Raw genomic sequence first — 19,603 nt, forward strand, 5'->3', positions numbered from 1 at the left:
CTATTGAACTGTTCTTCCCTCCTCTCTTCCTCCTTTCAAATCATAGCAGGAATAGTTCCTTGGCATTTCTTGCGGATAAAAATGTCAACAATAGTTGCATTCATTGTAGTTAAAATACTTTTGCTCAAAAAGTATTATATTGAACAATATATTTTTAAACTTTTCACTAAATTTTGTAATGCATTATTCATTATACTTTTATTTTTTCTTAAGTATTTTGACGAAGTACCTGGAACAACACTGATCACAGTGAAGGTCTAGAAGAAGGGGGAGCAGCCATGTTTGACCCTATTTTATAAGTGTCAGATTAACTTATTTCACACAGTGGATTGCCTTTGGGTTTATACATGCATAGGTTATTTAAAAGTGTTCATTGTAGATATCTTCCTTTCTCTACCATTGCTTATTTCTCCCTTAAAATTGAAAATAAAGGGAATTGGGAACTTTCACACATTTAACTTTCCAAGTTCTAAAACATCACACTTGTGAATGTTGGCACTTAAAAGTACAGTAAAACCTTGGATTGCAAGTAACTTGGTTTGCAAGTGTTTTGCAAGACAAGCAAAACATTTGATTAAATTTTAACTTGATATACAAGCAATGTCTTGCAATACAAGTGCATACAGTATACACACATCACAATTGAGTCGATGGTTCTTCTCTCTTGACACTGCAAGAGTGTAGTGACTGTTCTAAATGAGCAAAGTCTTACAATACGAGTACATATAGTTTACATGCATCACATCATTACAACTGAGCCGTTGGTTCTTCTCTCTCTGATGCTGCGGGAGTGTAGTGACTGTTCTAAATAAGCGAGGTCTTGCAATACAAGTAAGTATAGTATTTTGTATTAAAGTTTTGAGGTTGTGGAATTAATCGTCTGAGTTTCCATTATTTCTTATGGGGAAATTTGCTTTGATATATGAGTGCTTTGGATTACAAGCATGCTTCTGGAACGAATTATGCTCGCAAACCAAGGTTTTACTGTATAAGTTATTGAGTTTCTTCCTTTGTTTTCCACATTTATAATTACAAAATGGATGCTCCTATTACATGGATTCTTTTCTAATTGTGCATGTTGCAACCTAGATGTATCAGTTCCAGTTTCTGTTTACTGTCTAAAATAGGCCTTATTAAGAATATACAGTATGTTGTTGGCCTGTAGTGTAGCTGCTGGATGTATATGCCAAACAATTAAAATTATCACATTTCTGATATCATAATTTCTATGCTTCCTACTTGGGCAGGGATGTGAAATTGTCTCTTCAGCCTCCTGTTCTTTTTATCAGCTTCCCTTTATCAGTATGTTCTTGGTCTCCATTAATATACTTGCTTCAAAATCTTTGTTTACTTTACAGACATTCACAGCCTGGTGTAACTCCCATCTGAGGAAGGCAGGCACACAGATAGAGAGCATTGAAGAAGATTTCCGAAATGGTCTCAAACTTATGCTTCTTCTGGAAGTCATTTCAGGTTTGTTTTGAAATTTCCTGTATTCTACAGTCATATACAGTGGTTCCTTGGAATCCGAACTTAATCCGTTCCAGAACCCCGTTTGAGTTCCAAGACAATTTTTCCCATTGAAAATAATAGAAACTGGATTAATCTGTTCCTTGGTCCCACAAACTCAGCAAGATTGGGCCCCCCACCGGCATAGGCAGCAAGATTGGGTCCCCGCTGGCATAGGCAGCAAGATTGGCAACTGCAAGCGGTGCTCTACCCAAAGCTTCCCTTCCAAGTGGAAACAAGAAGCTGCGTCAGAGGGGAAGCTTTGGGCTGAGCAACGCTTGTAGTTCCCATACGTTTGGATTCCAAAGCAGCATTCAGATTCCAGGGCAAAATTTAATTTAAAAAAAAAGTTTGAATTCCAAGGTGTTCAAGTTCTGGGGCGTTCAGATTACGAGGTACCACTGTAGTTACAGATATGCTTTACTGAGCCAGAAGTTAAGGAAACATAGAAACATAGTAGATGACGGCAGATAAAGACCAGAATGGTCCATCCAGTCTGCCCAACCTGAGATGTAAAACTGATGGTCTTGCAGGTAAATGTTCAGCATGTCATGGGTAAATTGAGTAACTTCTTGTCATTATTGTAAATCAGTGGTCTCAAACTCTCGGCCCAGAGGCCACGTGCGGCTCGCCAGGTACTATTTTGAGGCCATTCTAGTAATAAGTATTATAGCAGCATTTGGCAAATCAGAAATAAATCAGTTTGGACATTTACAACGGAGAGAAGAAAAAATCATACAAACAGAGTGCCAGCATATTTCTGTAAGTATGGTGCAGATTCTCTAAAAGAACCTCTGCCAAAGCATTGGGGTTTTATACAGAAAGTTTCTTTGTCTTGCAAGACCATCCCCCTGGCTGTGATTATGTACCATCCTATTGGAGCAAATATGCTGCCTATCTAACTCTCCCCCCAGCCTGGGGGGCCTGGATAGGCATAGCTTCTGGAACTTTCTGCTTCTTGAAGTTTCCATTCTTCAAATGGGTACAATGGTATATCAGTATCAGTGCCTCAGTGCATTAGCCTGGCATCTCTTTATCAGTTCTTAGGTTCCTGGATGGAGTGTTCTGCTGACTTGCATTTCCTTTCAGCACTGTTAAATAGCTCAATGTCTTTACAGCACTGTTTTGTGTCCTTGAGAAACTCTTCACAGCAAGAAATCTACACACTCACATGCCACACATTAGCACTTTGAGCATCTGTTTATACAAGCCCCTGACTTCAGCAAAATGCAGGAATAGATCTCACAACCTGTAAAAGTCTCTCATAGTCTCCTGTCATCTATCTCAAGACTTAGCCAAAAAGAAAGATTTATAAATTATAAAGAGTTTTACCTCATGCAAAATTGTCATTTCTTTAATAAGACATTAACTATTTTTTTTCTGAGGCCTTCCAAGTACCTACAAATCAAAAATGTGGTCCTGCTAAGGGTTTGAATTTGAGACCACTGTAGTAAATGGAGGTGTTTTTTAAAACCAGATAATGATATTTTGTCTTGATAGTATTTTTTTAACTAGATATTTTTATTGAAAATAAATCTAATACAAAGAATGGCAATAGTACAAAAATGCACATAGAATCACAACATAGTAATTAACAAAACAGCTGATAGGGGCATAGGATTTTCTTCATCATCCCCATCCAAATTTGATGCATTCAAACCTTGTCACACACCCCCACCATTCCCCTCCCACTCCTCTCCCCCTCCCCCCCCATCAGTAATCCCCCAAAGCTTTCCAACTTTCAAACCTTTGCCATTTACGGGCAAAACGCCCCATTTTGTGATGCTTCAAAGCAATAAGTTTATAAAGAGCATGCTAATGCGTTAATTTGTGGACTATCAGCTACCAGTCTGTCTGCTATGTCAATTTCCAAGAAGCCGACAGAACCAGCTAGGCAACAGTCAACAACAGTTTGCTAAAGGCTAGCTTTTCCTCGTCAGAGTTCAGGGGTATAGATGCAAAAGGCATATTCTAACCTTGTATCTACTAGGGGAAGGTGTGGCTCACTGGTAGAGCTGCTGCCTCTGTACCCAGAGGTTGTGAGATCAACTACCAGTGATGCTTCTTGTGACACTGGGCAAGTCACTTAATCCTTCAGTGCCCACCACTTTGAATGCCAAAGGCAGAATACAAGTCCCCATGTCTCCCTTCCTTGCACAAAATTGAGGAGAGCATCCTAAACACCCAATCCCAATAGTCCTGAACAACCATACACTCCCACCACATGTACAGATATGTCCCTTCCACAACCCTGCCAGCAAACCCCATTTCTGCAGCCCCTCATTCAATCCAGTTGTTTTGGGGTATAGTACTATCTCATGATGAGCACTTCAAAGCCATTCTCTATCATCAGTGTGGCCATACCCATATCCAATGAGCTTGTATGGTGCCATATAGTTACCCATTCCATTTGAAACAAAGGATGCCCCAAATTCCTCTCTTATGCCACCTTATAAGGCAGAGGCTCTCCTAGCATTAAGACATTTATAGATTGCAGTGGAATAATAAGGGGGGAAGGGGCCGGCACCTCTCCGCCCCCTTCACCCCATGCTAGTGCCCTCCCTTCCCTGTCCCCCCTACCTCTTTAAAATCTTCACCAGCTCAAACAACTACTCTAGCCTGTTGCTTGCACCAGCTTGGCTCCCTCTGAAATCACCTCCAGGTCACAGGGCAACAAGCCAGAGAAGCTGCTCATGCTGCAAAGATATAAAGAGGTACGGGGTTGGAAGGGGGGACACGGCAGGGAGGGTGTGTGTGGGGGTACCACCACTCCGGGCGCTTCCCACCCTCACTATGCCACTGGTCCTAACAGTCTCTCAAACCCTGTTTTTCCCTAGAGCAACTCTCTCAGCATTCCATAGCTTTGGATGCAATGCTTGATTGTAAGTAAGGAAATAGATCCCAGGAAGACGGCTCATACTGGTTTTATAAATTCCCAAAGGCCTGAACTTCACCCCTCCTTTCCCAAGAAGCAAAGACAGTCTCTCCTCTACTAGGACCAAACTCCCTGTAGCTTAAGGGATTAAACCAGGAGTACAGTCTCCCCTCCAAAAGAAGGCCCTAAGAACAGTGTGAACTGATTCCAGCCCCCTTTCCAGAGTACCAAAGGGAGTTTGGGCTCCAAGGCAAATGTAAGAGCAGCACTTGCTCCACACTTGCCAGTTTAATGTCTACCCACGGTTTGCTTTCTTGTGCTTGCCATTCCAATAGCACTCTCAATTGAGCTGTTTGATGATAACGCTGTAAGATCCCTCCACTGAATTCTCAGCTTCTTCCCCATCCAGATAAATTTCCAGATTTTTCCCTGTAGCAAGTCTAACACCTTTCTTATTACTCATAATGGAAGGGCCTGATATAGAAACAAAAGATGTGGCAAAAGATGTGGCCCCATTGAGGGGCATAATCAAAAAAAGCGTCTAAGTCCCCTTTTGGCCTAAGTCCCTAAACATTCAACCCAGAAGCAGGGAAAGTGTCCATAACCAAAACAAACGTCCATGTTTTGATTATGGCCTTCCTCTGCCTAAACGCCCAATCTCCACTACGTCTACAAGTACCCCCACAGCACGTCTACACTTTTTAGCCATAATGAAACAAAAACACGCCTAGGCCACAAACGTCCAACAGAAGGGCTTTTAGGCGAAGGAGGAGCCAGTCCTTCGCCTAAAAGCTGGATTCTGTAACCGGTGCCTGTCAAAAACAACACCGGTTACAGAATCCCCCCCCAACGATCCAGGCAGGAGGGTGCCCAAGTCCTCCTGCCATGTCAAACCACGACCCCCCCTCCCGACAACATCAGGGCAAGAGGGAGCCCCGAACCTTTGGTTTAGTTGGCCGGACAGACGGGAGCCAAACCCACCTGTCCGGCAGGCAGCCAACGATGGAATAAGGCCGGATTGGCCCATCCGTCCCAAAGCCCCGCCTACTGGTGGGGCCTAAGGCACCTGGGCCAATCAGAATAGGCCCAGGAGCTTTAGGCCCCTCCTGGGGAGGGGCCTTGGGCACATGGTCGGGTTGGGCCCATGTGCCTCAGGCCCCGCCCCCAGGAGGGGCCTAAGGCTCCCGGGCCTATTCTGATTGGCCCAGGCGCCTTAGGCCCCACCAGTAGGCGGGACTTTGGGACGGATGGGCCAATCCGGCCTCATTCCGTCGTTGGCTGCCTGCCGGACAGGCGGGTTTGGCTCCCGTCTGTCCAGCCAACTAAACCAAAGGTATGGGGAAGGGGGGTGGGGGTGTCATGGGGGTCAGCCAGGGGGGTCGCGGGTCGGCTGGAGGGGCGGTCGGAGGTTCTTGGGGGGGGCGGTCGTTGGGGGGAGGGGAGTTTGCGTCGAGGGCAGGAGGGCTTGGGATCACTCCTGCCCGTAATGTAGTGCGGGATGGGGGTAGGGGGTTGCCGTGGCCAGGAGGGTTTGGGCTCCCTCCTGGCCTGAACAACTAGCTGGGGGGGGAGTCGCCAGGGCCAGGAGGGCTTGTGCTCCCTCCTGGCCCGATATTGTTGGGGAGTCGGCGGGGTAAGAGGGCTTGGGCTCCCTCTTGCCCCGATCGTGTCGGGGGTGCCGCGGTTGGCTGGGGCAAGAGGGCTTGAGCTCCCTCTTGCCCCGATGTTGTGTGTGTGGGGGGGGGGAAGTGATGCATCGCGGCAGGAGAGATGCCTCATCTCCCCTACCGCGATGCCATCACTCCTCTACCCGAACTGCCGTGGGTCGCGGCAGTTCGGGTAGAAGAGTGATGGCATCGCGGTAGGGGAGATGAGGCATCTCTCCTGCTGCGATGGTTAGGTTGCCGGGCCGCTGAACTGATGGCGCCAGCGGCCATCAGCTCAGCGGCCCGTTTTCCGGCATTTAGAGCTGGTTTTATTTCGTCTAAGTGAAAAAGGTCTAAGTGCCGACTAAACTGTATTGGTTATACCTGTTGTACTACTAGGTGTAGGTTGGCCCACCTCCCGCCCACTGCCCGCCCTTTCCCCTTCTCTAAACACACCTCTTTTCTCTCTGTGCGTTTAGAGGCAGGAGAAAGGCCTAAGTTGGTTTTAGATACGTCTAAAAACCAGTTTTGGTTATGGGTACTTGGACGATCAGGCTTTTTGATCGTCCAAGTAGCCATTTAGGACACTTTTTAGACGTTTTTTTTTTTATTATTACCCCCATTATCTTTACTACTACTATTACTATTAATTATTTTTAGCTCTATCGGATGCACGCAAGGCTGCACAGAGTCACAAAGAAGAAGAAAACAGTACCTGCTCAAAAGAGCTTACAATCTAAACAGCCAAGACAGACAAACAGGATATCATGGATACAGTTAAGGGGAATGGTTAATCAGCTGGCTGGGATGGAGAGCAGAGGAGGAGGGTTAAGGATTGAAGGTTATATCAAAAAGCTGGGTATTCAGTCTGCTTTTAAACAAGGGAAGGAGCTTGATGGACAAATTTGGATAATTTATTTCAGGCATAGGGGGCAGCTAGATGGAAGGAACAGAGTCTGGAATTGGCAGTGGACGAGAAGAGTACAGCTTAGGGCGGCTTATCTGAGGAACGAACTTCTGCTTAAACCCAGAAGGAGTGCAATGGACTGGAGGCATTACAGAGCAAAGAAGGATGCTATGGACCCTATGATTATGGTTTGTTTTTGTCTCCTTCTTACCATTTACAGTTTTTTTGGTTCTTACTCCCTTCCCGCAGTTTGGATTGGAGGGGCACTCCACTGGTCACTAAACGCTTAGGAGGAGAGGAACTGTGGTCCTTGCTACTCAGAGTTGGGCCTGCCTTGAATACAGGCCATATCCCAGTTTTCTGATTCAAATAGCCTCCCTCTTCTGTCCTCTGCAAAGAGCTGTGTTGGATGGCTGCACTCAAATTTCAACTTTCTAGACTGGAGGCTGTTGTCTGCTGTTGGGGGAGAGTGAGCAGTCCATGGGGGGGACGCTTTACAGAGATACCATGATGTTTCCAAGTCTGTAATCATGTTGGAGATCCTGCACAACTGGGCTCTGAGACCCGAGCCTGTCCGGCTCTGTTTGTGAATGCTGGACAGGTGTGCATTGCAGGAGAGGCTCATTGGATTGACGGACGGCTACCATGCCAGTTTTTTCCCATGTGGCAGGAGTTAGCTTTTCCTGTTTTGTCAGGCCATCAAGGTTTGGGACATTTGTTGCAGAAATGTAATGTAATGTAATTTATTTCTTATATACCGCTACATCCGTTAGGTTCTAAGCGGTTTACAGAAAATATACATTAAGATTAGAAATAGGAAAGGTACTTGAAAAATTCCCTTACTGTCCCGAAGGCTCACAATCTAACTAAAGTACCTGGAGGGTAATAGAGAAGTGAAAAGTAGAGTTAGAGGAAAAATAAAAATAAAATAAACATTTTAACAAGACAGCATTGATCTAAATACTTTGGGAGGTAGAAGAGAGGAGAGAAAGGAATAGAAGCAGAAGGGGGGAGACGTTGAACAGTAGAATTCTGGAGAAATTTAAATGATAAATGGTTCCCTAACCAGCCTTGGCAAGGAGAGGGGGATTGAACAACCCCCGACATGGCGGTCACTCTCCTCCTGGGGAGGCATTCATTAGCTATCAATTTGGCCTTCTTATAGGCAGTATGTGAGTCCTCTGGAGTGGGAAGGCCGCTTGAGTAAGAAGCTGCTGTACAGCAAGGAGGCAGTGTACACTTACTGGCTCTGGGGGGCCAGTGGGTCAAACTTTTGCTGCATTTTTTCACTTAGGCCACCTTTGTGGCCTCAAAGGTGTTCTGGTTTCCAAGAACCCGATTCAATTCTGAATTCCTATCCAGTGGGAGTCCAGATCGCATTTCTAGGCAAGTATGTGAGGACTTTGGTCATGTACAGCAGTTTTTGTGCAGTTCACATTGACCCTAGCAAGCGCCTTGGCTTCTTGGGATGTTCATGACTCTTCTGGGGCATTCGCAATAACGGTAAGGAAGGCATCTTGGCACCTTCTTGCAGTGGAGTGAGTCCGTGGCCTTCTTGCCAGGTACCATGCTGTTAAATTCTGAAACTAAGGGCTGCAGAGTCTGAAAAAGGGGAGCACAATTTAGACCCAAGAGAGGAGCAAAATAGTCAGCCATGGGAGAAGGGATTATTTCCTTTTTTAAAAATTTTTTATTTAATAATTTTTAGTACAATAATCTCAATACAAAGCATGAATATCATTTAGCATAATTCATAGCCTTATTAAACTAATAAGAATAGTATATCTTACCATCATAACAATCCATTACATTAGTGACTTCTATTTCGCCTATACCTTGCAGTTCAAAGCGGATTACAAAAGAGCTAACTGGACATTTCCAGTAACGTTACAATTGTTTTTTGGTTACAAAAGAGGTAAGATAGCTGGTAGAACTTGCAAATTGGATTGTAAAATGACTGGACATTTCTAGGTAGTATCTAATATAATAAAACGCTAGGCCGCGCATGCGCACTCCCATCGTGTGCGTCCATTTTCCGTGAGATGTAGAGTGCGTCAGATAGGAGTGTGCATGCGCCCGAAACACTATTTCTCCTCCCCCGAGACGGATGTCGGACACGGCGGCTGTCGGTCAGTGCTGTTTTTTGATCTGCCCTGCTCCTTGCCTGAAGTCCTCTCTCCTCCCCCGAGGCGGATGTCGGACGCGGCGGCTGTCAGCCGTGCTGTTCTTCGCTCTGCCCTGCTCCTTGCCTTACTATATTTTTAAGTTGAAAGACGAGGCAGCGGCTCCTCTCAGGATCCCCACCTGTGTTGGAAGTCCAATGCAGTCAGGGATCTTGAGAGGAGCCGCCGCCACCGTGTCTTTCAACTTAAAAATATACTAAGGCAAGGAGCAGGGCAGAACGATCTTCAAAATGGCGGCAACTCGATCTCCGTTCCTCCGGGGGGGGAGGCATCGCGGGCACTCAGCGCCCCCACCGAGGAGCCCAGCAACTTTCCGCTGCCCGGGACCTGAGTCATTTGCTGCCCCCCTCCCCTCTTCCCTTACCGCGGGCCCGACTGGCGATTTAAGCAGCGTGTGCAGCAGTCTTCACACGCTGTTTCGGGCCCTTCTACTGCCCTGATTTGCTCCGGACGTGCCAGAGTAAATCAGGGCAGTAGAAGGACCCGAAGCAGCGTGTGAAGACTGCTGCACACGCTGCTTGAATCACCATGTGTAGTCGGGCCCGCGGGAAGGGAAGGGAAGGGGGGGGCTGCAAAGGACTCGGGCCCGCGTTTGTAGTCGCGACTGTGGGAAGGGAAAGGGGGTAGAGGAAACGCTAATGCTGCTGCACAGGGAACTGGTGTGGGGGGAGGGAAATGGAAGGGGGAGCGAATGCTGCTTTGCACAGACAGACAGAGGGAGAAAGGAACACAGAAAGATAAGAAGAAAGACACAGGGGCAGGTCACAGGGAACTGGTGTGGGGGGAGGGAAATGGAGGGGGAGGGAATGCTGCTTTGGACAGACAGACAGAGGGAGGAAGGAAGACAGAAAGAAAATAATAAAGACACAGGGGCAGGGAGATATACAGAAAGACAAACAAACAAAGGGGGCCAGGGACAGAGACAGACAGAAAGAAAGACAGCGGGAGTCGCATCAGGAGGGGTGCGGGATGCCGCAGAGGGAACTTTTCCAATGGGTGCAACTGGGCGGCTGTCGGGAGCCTCTGATCAGGGGCAGAGCAAGGTAAGTGTATCATAGGGATAAGAAGGAGGAGGGGGGGAGAAAAAGGAAGGGACGCCTACTGCTGGACAGGGGGAGAAGGAAAGAGGTGCTGATGGACAGGGGGGGGTGAAGAAAAAGGAACGGAGACAATTCAAGTCTTTCATAAAACCTCTTTTTCCATTTCAATATATCTCTCCCAAATATCTTTAAACTATATTTTTCACGCACTATTCCCAAACGCTTTCTCATATCTCTAATTGTGGGGTCAATTCCTTTTGATTTTTACCACTGAAATACGCCATTGTTGAGCCAGTGTCAATCTGGCAGCTCTAAATGCCAAGTCCATAAGTTTAGATTGAGGGGATGTTAAACCCTCTACTCCTACTCCCAACAATGCCCTTTCAGCATTCAATTTAAGTGAAGTCTGAATTAATTTACTCACGTAATCAAATACTTGTACCCAAAACTTCTGAACCTTTTGACATTCCCACCACATATGATAGAATGTGCCTCTTTCACCACATCCTTTCCAACAGATAGCATTATTCTCCTTAGTACATTTACTAATTAGAACTGGAGTAATATACCATGGTACTAATCAGAATTTATTTCCGATGTTTTTTTCTAGAGCTATTCAGCACTGTGCATTTAACTTTGAACTGGCAGTCCCTATGCAAGTACCTCCATGATTCCTTGTACTCCTTTACAAGTTGCTTAATTCTCCATTATGTAGATATAGAAAATATCACCTTGCGTGGGGACACAGTATTGCTAGGTGACTTCAACATGCCTGATGTGGATTGGGTTACACTTACCTCTGCTTCCGGCAGCAGCAGGAGGCTATTAAACTCTATGAAGGGAGCAAGACTCAGGCAACTGGTGTTGGAACCAACAAGGGATCAGGCAATACTGGACCTGATACTTACCAATGGAGAAAGTATCACAGAGGTCTCGGTGAGCGACACATTGGCCTCCAGTGACCACAACATGGTATGGTTCAATCTCAGGAAAGGTTTCACTAAATCTACCACACTGACCAAGGTCCTCAAATTCAAGGACACAAATTTCAAAGAAATGGGAGACTTCGTTCACCAGGTGCTACAAAGCCAAGCAGAAACTGATAACGTGGAAGAAATGTGGTCGACTTTGAAAGCAACCATACAAGAAGCAACAAACCACTATGTTAAATCAGTAAGTAAACGGCGAAGGAACAATAAGCCACAGTGGTTTACTGCGGAGATCTCAGACCTCATCAAGGAGAAGAAAAAAGCATTCATCTCTTACAAACAATCGGGGAAGCAGGACTCTAGAGCAGACTACCTGACCAAATCAAAAGCCGTCAAAACAGCAGTCAGGGAGGCTAAATTCCACATGGAGGAGTCTCTGGCAAAGAACATCCAGAAGGGAGTTAAATCCTTCTTCAGGTATATCAGTGATAGAAGAAAAAACTCAGGCAGGATTGTACGTCTTAGGAATCCAGTCGGAGACTATGTGGAAAAGGATTCGGAAAAAGCCCAACTATTAAATGAATACTTCTGCTCAGTCTTCACCCGAGAAGCGCTGGGGCTCGGCCCTCAGCTACAGACAAGGGTTGGCTCAGTTGACCCGTTTAGTAACTTTGAGTTTACGCCCAGCAGTGTCTACGGTGAGCTGTCAAAGCTCAAGGTTAACAAAGCAATGGGGCCGGACAACCTACACCCCAGGGTGCTTAGGGAGCTGAGTGATGTCTTGGGGGAGCCACTGTCCGCGCTCTTCAACCTCTCCCTTAGTACAGGCAGCGTCCCGTTGGACTGGAGGACGGTTAACGTCATTCCACTCCACAAGAAAGGCTCAAAGATGGAGACAGCAAACTACAGACCAGTGAGTTTAACATCGATAGTGAGCAAACTAATGGAAACTCTAATCAAACACCAATTGGATAAGATCCTGGATGAGGAGAATCTACGGGATCCCGACAACATGAATTTACTAAGGGGAGATCATGCCAATCCAACCTGATCAGCTTCTTTGATTGGGTGACGGGGAAGCTGGATATTGGGGAGTCCCTGGACATCGTGTACCTGGACTTTAGCAAAGCATTCGATAGCGTACCACACCGCAGATTGCTGAGCAAGATGAGTTCTATAGCATTAGGTGACACATTGACGCAATGGGTTGGGAACTGGCTTGGAGGTAGGCTTCAAAGGGTGGTGGTGAACGGCACCCCCTCCGAAATGACGGAGGTGATCAGTGGAGTGTCACAGGGCTCAGTCTTGGACCCAATCCTATTCAACAGCGTCGGAGGAGAGGAGAGGGGCAGGCGAGGAGAGGAGAAGGGCAGGCGAGGAGCAGAGAAACAAACTTTTCAGCGGGCCAGCGCGAGGGGAAAGCTGACAAACCAGCAGAGAGCCAGGGGCAGGCGAGAGGTAGCTCCGCCCACCCCCACCGCGTCAGCAGCTTCAGCCCAGACTCCCCCTTAAGAGGGGGCGATCCGTGGCGAGGGCTCACTGCTTCAGCGTCGGAGGAGAGGAGAGGGGCAGGCGAGGAGAGGAGAAGGGCAGGCGAGGAGCAGAGAAACAAACTTTTCAGCGGGCCAGCGCGAGGGGAAAGCCGACAAACCAGCAGAGAGCCAGGGGCAGGGGAGAGGTAGCTCCGCCCACCCCCACCGCGTCAGCGGCTTCAGCCCAGACTCCCCCTTAAGAGGGGGCAAGCCAACGGCGCGCGGCCGTTCGGCGCGCGGCAAAGGCGCTCGCCTTAGCGAGAGCGCCTTAAGAAGGAGCCTTAAGAAGGAGCCCAGGCAGCCTAGCAGCGATATCTATCAATTATATCACAGGTACTTCCCCTTCTTATCACTTCTCATTTCTCTTCTCTTTCTACTCTTTCAGCTAGCTGCGCGCCGGGCACAATCCTTTCACACCGTGGGACATAGGAAAGAGAAAGGAGCAATGGAGGATGTGGGAACCCAGCTAAGCTACCCAGTATACTGCATCGGGTGCCATATGTATGACTACCTCCCCTCCGGGAGGCAGGCATACATATGCGGTCGATGCCAGGAACTGGATAGCCTGAAACAGGAGGTCGGGAGACTGCAGGTTAGAGTCCAGGAGCTGGAGGGACTCTGCACCATGGAGGAGCAATGCTGGGAAACTGAAGACACCACCAAAGAGAGCCACATCGCGGAACAAGTTAGGGAACTCGAGGAGTTCATTGAGGAGGCCTGCAGGATGGTGGAGGCACGAGAACACCAACACACCAGGAGAGAACCGACAGTTGGACGACAGGAACCACCAGACACCATGGGAATAGGACCTTGCGGAGGACCTGGGCAGACAGAGGAGGAGGAGACCCATCAGAGCCAGGAGAATGGACTAGTGGACTGCGCAGATGACACAGACCTGAGACCAGGGGCGGAGACACAGCTGAACCCAGAGGACGGACAAATGGAATGCACATATGACACAGATCTGAGACCAGAGAGACAGTTGAAGAAGGGGAGATCAGCTATCGTGGTTGGAGACTCAATCCTGAGAGGAGTAGACAGTCACATAGCCGGAGGGAGAGAGGACAGACTGGTAACATGTCTCCCGGGGGCAAGAACAAAGGACATCATCAACAATATCGAGAGGATCCTCGAGGGAGCCGAGACGGAGGACACAGCAGTAGTGATCCACATCGGAACTAATGACATCAGCAGGAGAAGCTTCAACAGGACTACACTAACTGACCAGTTCAGGATCCTGGGAAGGAAACTGAGACTAAGGGCAAGGAGGATAGCCTTCTCAGAGATCCTGCCAGTACCGAGAGCGGACACGAGGAGACAGAGCGAACTACAAGCAATTAACGCTTGGCTGAGGAGATGGTGCGATGAGGAGGGATTCCACTTTGTTAGGAACTGGACTACTTTCTTGGGGAAGAACAAGCTCTACAGAAGAGATGGACTGCACCTTAGCACAGCTGGGACGAGGATGCTGGCACGCAACGTCCAAAACGTCATAGACTTGGCTTTAAACTGAAGAAAAGGGGAAAGCCGATAGTCGATCTGACCTCGACACATCGGACATCAGTACCTGACAAGGATACTGACCTGGGACATAGTAAAGGAGGACTTGGGACTGAGTGTGAATGTTTTGAAAAAGGACCTAAGGACGCATTGCAGGGACCGAGGGCACAAATGGAACTCGTAAGCGGCACCAACACAGAACAACAGGAGCCAGGGGGGCAAAGACTTTGTGAAATAGAGCCCAGAACTGAGTGGGAATTAAGAGAACAAGAGGTGCAGGGGATACAGGCTGAGGACGTCACAGACACACAGCAGCAGGAGGAGGATGAAGCTCGGGGGCTGGCAAACCATGAGGAGGACTGCAGGAGACCGAGGGCACAAATGGAACTCGTAAGTGGCACCAACACAGAACAACAGGAGCCAGAGGGGCAAAGACTTTGTGAAATAGAGCCCAGAACTGAGTGGGAATTAAGAGAACAAGAGGTGCAGGGGATACAGGCTGAGGACGTCACAGACACACAGCAGCAGGAGGAGGACGAAGCTCGGGGGCTGGCAAACCATGAGGAGGACTGCAGGAGTACCAAAACACGAGGAAAACAAAAAGAGAGGGCAAAAAACTGGGTCTTAAACTGCCTGTACACAAATGCTAGGAGCCTGAGGGCCAAAATGGGAGAACTAGAAATCACTGCCAGCAAAAAGGACCTAGACATAATTGGAGTTACAGAAACGTGGTGGACTGAGGAAAATCAATGGGATGTGGCCATACCAGGGTACAAACTATACAGGAGAGACAGGGCACATAAAAAGGGTGGAGGAATAGCGCTGTACATAAAAGACTCCATACCCTCAACCAGGATGGAAACAACAGTACGGGCGGATGGCTTGGAATCACTATGGGTTAAGCTACAGGGAGGAACTGGGGCAGACATTAAAGTGGGTCTGTACTACCGCCCACCTGGACAACCTGAAGAAATCGACCAGGACCTGGAGGCGGAACTAAGGCAGGTATGCAGAAGCGGAAATGTGGTGGTGATGGGGGACTTCAACTATCCTGGGATAGACTGGAGTATTGGGCACTCAAACTGCGCAAGAGAGACCAATTTCATAGAGGTCACGAGGGACTGTTTCATGGAGCAACTGGTTACGGAACCAACATGGGGTGACGCCACTCTTGACCTAATCTTCAACGGACTAGGGGGGCCAGCAAAGGAGGTGACAGTATTAGCCCCGCTAGGTAACAGTGCAGGCTAGAAATTGGATCATCAAAAGGGAAAAGAACCACAACGACGGCACTCAACTTCAAAAAAGGAAATTATGAAGCCATGTGGGAAATGGTGGGAAAGAAACTCAAAGGCAACATAGAGAAGATGGAATCTGTAGAAAAAGCCTGGACCTTACTCAAGGGGACTGTGCACGAAGCGCAAAACCTGTGCATCCCCAAGTTCAGGAAAGGGTGCAAAAAAAATAGAACAAAAAAACCCAGTGTGGATAACAAATGCAGTGAAGAAGGCGATAAGCGACAAGAAAGCATCGTTCAGAAAATGGAAAAAAGACCAAACAGAGGAGAACCAAAAAGTGCACAAAGAACACCAGAAGGAGTGTCACCGAGTGGTTAGAAAAGCAAAAAGAGAATACGAAGAGAGACTGGCAGAGGAAGCAACAAACTTCAAGTCGTTCTTCAGATACGTCAAGGGGAAGCAACCGGCAAGAGAAGAAGTGGGACCATTGGATGATGGAGATAGAAAGGGAGTAGTAAAAGAAGAGAAAGAGATAGCTGACAGGTTAAATGAGTTCTTCACGTCAGTCTTCACGGTGGAGAATACAACCAACATTCCGGAACCCGAGGAGATCGCAATAGAAAAACAAGATGATAAACTGGTCAATTTAGAGGTAAGCCAAGAAGATGTACTCAGGCAGATAGACAGACTAAAGAGCGACAAATCGCCAGGTCCGGACAGCATTCACCCAAGGGTACTCAAGGAACTAAAAAACGAAATAGCGGAGCCACTTCGACAGATATACAGCCTATCCTTAAAAACTGGAGAGATCCCGGAGGATTGGAAAATAGCAAATGTAACGCCCATCTTCAAGAAGGGCTCAAGGGGCGATCCAGGAAACTATAGGCCGGTGAGCCTGACCTCAGTCCCGGGAAAGATGATGGAGGCACTAATTAAAGACAGCATCTGTGAACACACCGAAAAAAATGGGCAACTAAAACCGAGTCAACATGGCTTCTGCAAAGGCAGGTCATGCCTCACCAACTTATTGTACTTCTTTGAGGGGGTGAACAACCAGGTGGATAAAGGGGAATCTATAGACATAATTTACCTTGACTTCCAAAAAGCCTTCGACAAGGTACCACACGAGAGACTGCTTAAGAAGATATGGAACCACGGGGTGCAAGGGGAGGTCCACCGATGGATCAGAAACTGGCTGGCAAACAGGAAGCAGAGGGTTGGAGTAAAGGGCCATTACTCAGGCTGGAAAGGGGTCACGAGCGGAGTTCCGCAGGGGTCGGTGCTAGGACCGCTCCTGTTCAATATTTACATAAACGACCTAGAGGCGGGAACCAAGTGTGAGGTCATTAAATTTGCAGATGACACCAAACTATACAGCAGGGCTCAAAACAGGGAAGACTGCGAAGATCTCCAAAAGGATCTAACGCAGCTGGAAAAGTGGGCCGAAAAGTGGCAAATGAGCTTTAACATAGGGAAATGCAAGGTCATGCACGTGGGGAAAAAGAACCCGATGTTCACGTACAGAATGGGGGGAACACCGCTAGGGGTCAGTAACCTGGAGAGAGACCTGGGAGTGATGGTAGACGCAACACTGAAGGCATCGGCGCAGTGCGCCACAGCCTCAAAGAAAGCAAACAGAATGTTGGGTATCATTAAGAAGGGTATTACGACCAGGACGAAGGAAGTCATCATGCCGCTGTATCGTGCAATGGTGCGGCCTCATCTGGAGTACTGTGTCCAGTACTGGTCGCCGTACCTCAAGAAGGACATGGCAGTACTTGAGGGAGTACAGAGAAGAGCGACTAAACTGATAAAGGGAATGGAAAATCTCCCATATACCGACAGATTGAAGCAGTTGGGACTTTTCTCACTAGAAAAGCGGAGACTTAGAGGAGACATGATAGAAACCTTCAAGATCCTGAAGGGCATAGAAAAAGTAGACAGGGACAGATTTTTCAAATTAAGGGGCACCACAAGTACAAGGGGGCACTCGGAGAAATTGAAAGGGGACAGGTTTAAAACAAACGCTAGGAAGTTCTTTTTCACTCAGAGGGTGGTGGATACATGGAACGCGCTCCCAGAGGCTGTTGTAGGCAGCAAAACATTAAATGGTTTCAAAGAAGGTTTGGATAGATTCCTTGAAGAAAAAGGGATTGAAGGGTATAGATAGGTATAGACCACTTCTCAGGCGATGGGCCTGATGGGCCGCCGCGGGAGCGGACCGCTGGGCAGGATGGACCTATGGTCTGACTCAGCGGAGGCAACTTCTTATGTTCTTATGTTCTTAACATCTTTATAAGGGACTTGGCAGAAGGGCTTTGAGGTAAAATAACATTATTCGCCGATGACGACAAACTAAGTAATGTAGTGGGCGAATGCACAACAGAAGAAGATTCAATGCCCGACAACATGATGCACGACCTACTCCTACTGGAGCAATGGTCTAGGACATGGCAACTCAACTTCAATGCCAAAAAATGCAAAGTTATGCACCTGGGCAGCCAAAATCCATGCAAGTCTATACCCTTAATGGCGAGATCCTAGCAAAAACGGTAGCAGAACGAGACTTGGGGGTAATCGTCAGTGAGGACATGAAGTCTGCCAATCAAGTGGAGCAGGCTTCGTCCAAGGCAAGAAAAATCATGGGCTGCATACGAAGGGGTTTCGTCAGTCATAAGGCGGAAGTCATTATGCTATTGTATAGATCCATGGTGAGGCCCCACCTGGAATACTGTGTGCAATTCTGGAGGCCGCATTATCACAAGGATGTTCTGAGACTGGAGTCGGTGCAGAGAATGGCCACCCGGATGGTCTCGGGACTCAAGGATCTTCCATACGAAGAACGGCTTGACAAATTACAGCTATACTCGCTCGAGGAGCGCAGAGAGAGGGGAGACATGATCAAGACGTTCAAGTATCTTACGGGCTGCATTGAGGCAGAGGAAGATATCTTCTTTTTCAAGGGTCCCACGACAACAAGAGGGCATCCGTGGAAAATCAGGGGCGGGAAACTACGAGGTGACACCAGGAAATTCTTTTTCACTGAAAGAGTGGTTGATCGCTGGAATAGTCTTCCACTACAGGTGATTGAGGCCAGCAGCGTGCCTGATTTTAAGGCCAAATGGGATCGGCACATGGGATCTATTCACAGGGCAAAGGTAGGGGAGGGACATTAGGGTGGGCAGACTAGATGGGCCGTGGCCCTTATCTGCCGTCTATTTCTATGTTTCATTACCGTGTGTATATAGCTTACATCATGGATGCACTACAGTCCCTATAAAGAAGTTGGGAGCTTGATTCTCACTGCAGCCCCTTGTGATTCTGTGCCAGCCATGTCATGCTTCACTACCCCAGGTACAAAATTTGTACCTGTCTATTATATGTATACTGCTTTGAAAAAAACAATATATAGGTAAGACTTATGATCTAAATAAGTGGATGGACAGGACCAGTGGGTCCTCCCCTTCTAGGGGCCACATCAACTCTGCCCGTGGGTTCATTCCTTTCTGGTTCCCTTCCAGTCCTTCAGAAGGGGCCTACTATGCATTCTCCTGACTTAGCTGCCTTCGCTAGCAGCGGCTTTACTTTTCTTGGTCCATAAGAGGGGCTTTACTTATCACCAAGAGATCAAGGACAGAGGATGATTAGGTCAATAGATCTTCCAGGTGTGGCACAGAAATATGGTGTCTTTAGGTGAGTCCCTCTGGTATGCTCTTTATTTTATAGCTTGCACCCCATAGTGGGTTTACGGATCTTCTGATCCACTCACAGCTTTCTTTATTTAGGTTATCTTTGGCACTCTTTTTTGGCCTTTGAGCGCTTCTGGCGTGTTTCACTAGTTTGCACTCCATCGATTCCACAGTACTTTCTTTTTGTTTTAAGCAGTGTATTAAAGCAGACATGTGTATTGCTCTCTTCATTCACTAGTGAGTGGAGTAATGGTAGCTTTTCACAAAGCATTTGCCCTGCAAATGCTCTGAAATTAATTAGCACATGTATCAATTAATAATTGCACTTCTTTGCAGGTGAAAGATTACCAAAACCAGATCGAGGAAAGATGCGTTTCCATAAAATTGCCAATGTCAACAAAGCCTTGGATTTTATTGCCAGCAAAGGAGTGAAACTCGTATCAATTGGTGCAGAAGGTACGATAAAGTCTTTTATTACAGTATGTATTCTGCACACTAAGAGGTACTGTCTGTTTTAACCGAGGTATGATAATGATGCATGGTTATTTGATTTTG

At 47.4% G+C, this 19,603-nt stretch overlaps 1 protein-coding gene across 1 annotated transcript in view; it reads left to right on the forward strand.

Moving 5' to 3' along the window:
- ACTN2 (actinin alpha 2) overlaps nt 1-19,603 on the forward strand; it is a 421,202-nt gene that overhangs the window by 79,755 nt on the left and 321,844 nt on the right. The window contains exons 2-3 of the mRNA XM_033936711.1: nt 1,359-1,473; nt 19,385-19,504. Coding sequence (XP_033792602.1) covers nt 1,359-1,473; nt 19,385-19,504 — 235 coding nt within the window. The remainder of the gene's footprint in view (nt 1-1,358; nt 1,474-19,384; nt 19,505-19,603) is intronic.

The sequence above is a fragment of the Geotrypetes seraphini genome, chromosome 3 (assembly GCF_902459505.1).
Source record: "Geotrypetes seraphini chromosome 3, aGeoSer1.1, whole genome shotgun sequence".
Classification (NCBI taxonomy): domain Eukaryota; kingdom Metazoa; phylum Chordata; class Amphibia; order Gymnophiona; family Dermophiidae; genus Geotrypetes; species Geotrypetes seraphini.